The 2439-nt window shown below is 60.9% G+C and overlaps 1 protein-coding gene across 1 annotated transcript; it reads right to left on the bottom strand.

Annotated features, from left to right (window-relative positions):
* Nucleotides 1–1124: 1124 nt before the first annotated feature.
* LAESUDRAFT_613528 (SRF-TF-domain-containing protein) lies at nucleotides 1125–2224 on the bottom strand (the record flags this gene model as incomplete). The annotated part of the gene is made up of 2 exons (XM_040903183.1): nucleotides 1125–1985; nucleotides 2039–2224. Coding segments are annotated over 2 exons (1047 nt in total), but the record flags the coding sequence as incomplete, so codon positions are not given.
* Nucleotides 2225–2439: the final 215 nt, after the last annotated feature.

Genomic DNA, 2439 nt, shown 5'->3' with positions numbered 1-2439 from the left:
TCATGTTGAACCTACAACCTGCGATGCGCTCCGGTGGACGCTGTTTGCACTTTCTCTTGACGTCCCATGACCCATGACAGGAATAGAGGTGAGTGATACTTGCAGTGAGATGTACCGTCCAACTCCACTGACACCCTGCGGATGCAGATACACGCAAGCATGGATCAGCGAACTTGTCAGGATGCAGTGGAAGGATCTCGTGCACGACGTGGGATCGCTTGTCGACACCTACTAGGATGCATAACTAAGCCCTAGCTCATGCTACCTTGGAACCAAATATGTGACCCACTATCGACGAAGTGTTCGCCTCAAACCCGATCGTCACAACCGGATCTGTTGTCGCCGTCATGCACTTATATGTCAAGCAATCACCAATTGCTCCGATCACTTGCTCGTCTTCCCACCGCCACAATTCAATATTCCGGAATCAAGATCACAACCAGCACCAGAACGCTTCTCTTCGTGCACGCCCTCGAGAACCTTGCAATACTGTATTTCTCTCCGAGCCAGTGCGTCTCTTCTCCCGCTGCTTGCTTCCGTTCTCAAGCTCGCTCGGAGCGGTGTATTGCGTCATCGATTCGTTTCATCTGTATTCACTTCTCCCGTCTTCTCTTCTTTGGGCAGACCTGTCCTTGTGATAATAGTCGCCTGTTCTGAGCAGGCCATGTACACCGACCCACGCAAACATATCGTATATATACACTTGATTCTTTCGCATTCACATCGACAACCGGGGGACGCTATCGCTACGACGCTCGACACCACATCACTAACTACCTGAGGAGACTTCGTCATGGCACATCGTAATTCGTAGATCGCACGTAGAAAACAGCCGCTACCAGGACACGAGCAAAGCAAGGTAGAGACGGAAGATGGAGAGGATAACAGTAGCGGGTAAACAACCGGGCCAAGAAAACACGTCACATCCGACGAGGAGAAAGGGGGAGGGCATGTACACGCAGACCGGACAAGACCGCTATTTTCGTTCACGAGTGAGGAGCAGGCAGGGGAGAAAAAAAGCCTTTGGTATAGAGACAAACGCAGGGCGCGCGAACCGCCAATGTTCTTTCGCATGCGCGTCCCGTGGACCAGACGTGTTCATCGTCGTGATCACCTTCGGTCCATCATCTCCTCGCATGATAGTTCCCCTGCTGCACCTGCGGCGGCGCACCCCAGCCCGCATGTCCCTGCATGCCCGCCGCCCCTCCCTGCGTCCCATCGTGCCCGCCAAATGGCGCATACCCCGGCGCGGTAGCGTATCCCTGCGGCGCGCCCGGCGGCGCACCGTACATGCCCGTCTCGCCATACGCGCCCCCGGCGCTCGCGTGCGTGTAGTTGGGCGACGTCGGCTGGCGCGGCGAGTGCTCCATCGCGCTCGGCATACCCTGCTGCTGCTGGCCCGTCGGGATCGTCAGCGGCGGCGCTCCGCCCATCGGAGGCATCGCCTGCGTGCGCGCGTGAGGAGACGTGTTCGCGCCGCCGGCAGACGCCTGTGCGTTCGCAGCGGAGGCCGCGCCCTGTCCCTGCGAGGCACGCCCGCTGACGGGTGTCGTTGGCGTTTGACCGGCCTGGCCGGCGGAGGACGATGCGCGGCGGCGCTTGCGCGTGTTGCGGTCCTGGCCCTGCGTGCCCTGCGCTGGCGCCGCGTCCGTGTCGTCGTCTTGGTCCGCATCCGCGTCGTCCTTGCCCGACGACCCGCCCGAGATCGCGAGCCCGCCGGGGACGTTGGGGCCGGACGCGGGCCCGCCAGACTGGTGGTGGGCGGGCATGGACATGGGGTTCGAGCGCCCGATAGGCGTGCCGACGGGCATGGATGAGGGCAGCGTACCGTGCGGCGCGTTGAGGCATGCCTGGATCAGGTTCTTGCCCTCGGGCTGAGTCACGAGCGGCTGGAGCTTGGCGGTGGTGAACGTGTAGACGAGGCCGGTCTCGGAGACGACGAGCAAGAGCACCTGCGTGCCGGTGAGCGTGGAGAGCTCGTAGGCCTAGTAGACGCGTGGTGAGCGGTGCGACGCGCGCTACACGTCCAACGACGTACCTTCTTCATGATGCCGGCCTTGCGCTTAGAGAAGGTGATGTGTCGACGAGACTTGTCCTGGATGAATTCAATCTTGATCTTCCTGCGGCCGGCCTTCTTGTCCGACTTTGGCTTCTCCTCGTCCTCGTCGTCGTCTGCGCCGCTCTCCTGTGCGTCATGGTCTGTGATGAATTGTTCGTCAGGCGGTGGGTGGTGGGCGCCGTTGGGGTCCTGGAGGGGGTCGATGCGCTGCCTCTTGTTGGAGAGGGACGGAGATGCTGGATCGGGAGGTGGCATGGTGGAACCAGAAAGGGAAGGCGGGACTGGGTCGGCGGGGTTGGAATACGGCGAGTAGGACGCGGCGGGAGGAACTGGCAGTGTTGGGAGGCGATAGGCCATCAACTGGGGCACTGCGCACGCGA

The sequence above is a fragment of the Laetiporus sulphureus genome (assembly GCF_001632365.1).
Source record: "Laetiporus sulphureus 93-53 unplaced genomic scaffold LAESUscaffold_246, whole genome shotgun sequence".
Taxonomy (NCBI): domain Eukaryota; kingdom Fungi; phylum Basidiomycota; class Agaricomycetes; order Polyporales; family Laetiporaceae; genus Laetiporus; species Laetiporus sulphureus.
This window is presented reverse-complemented; position numbering and strand designations above follow the sequence as displayed.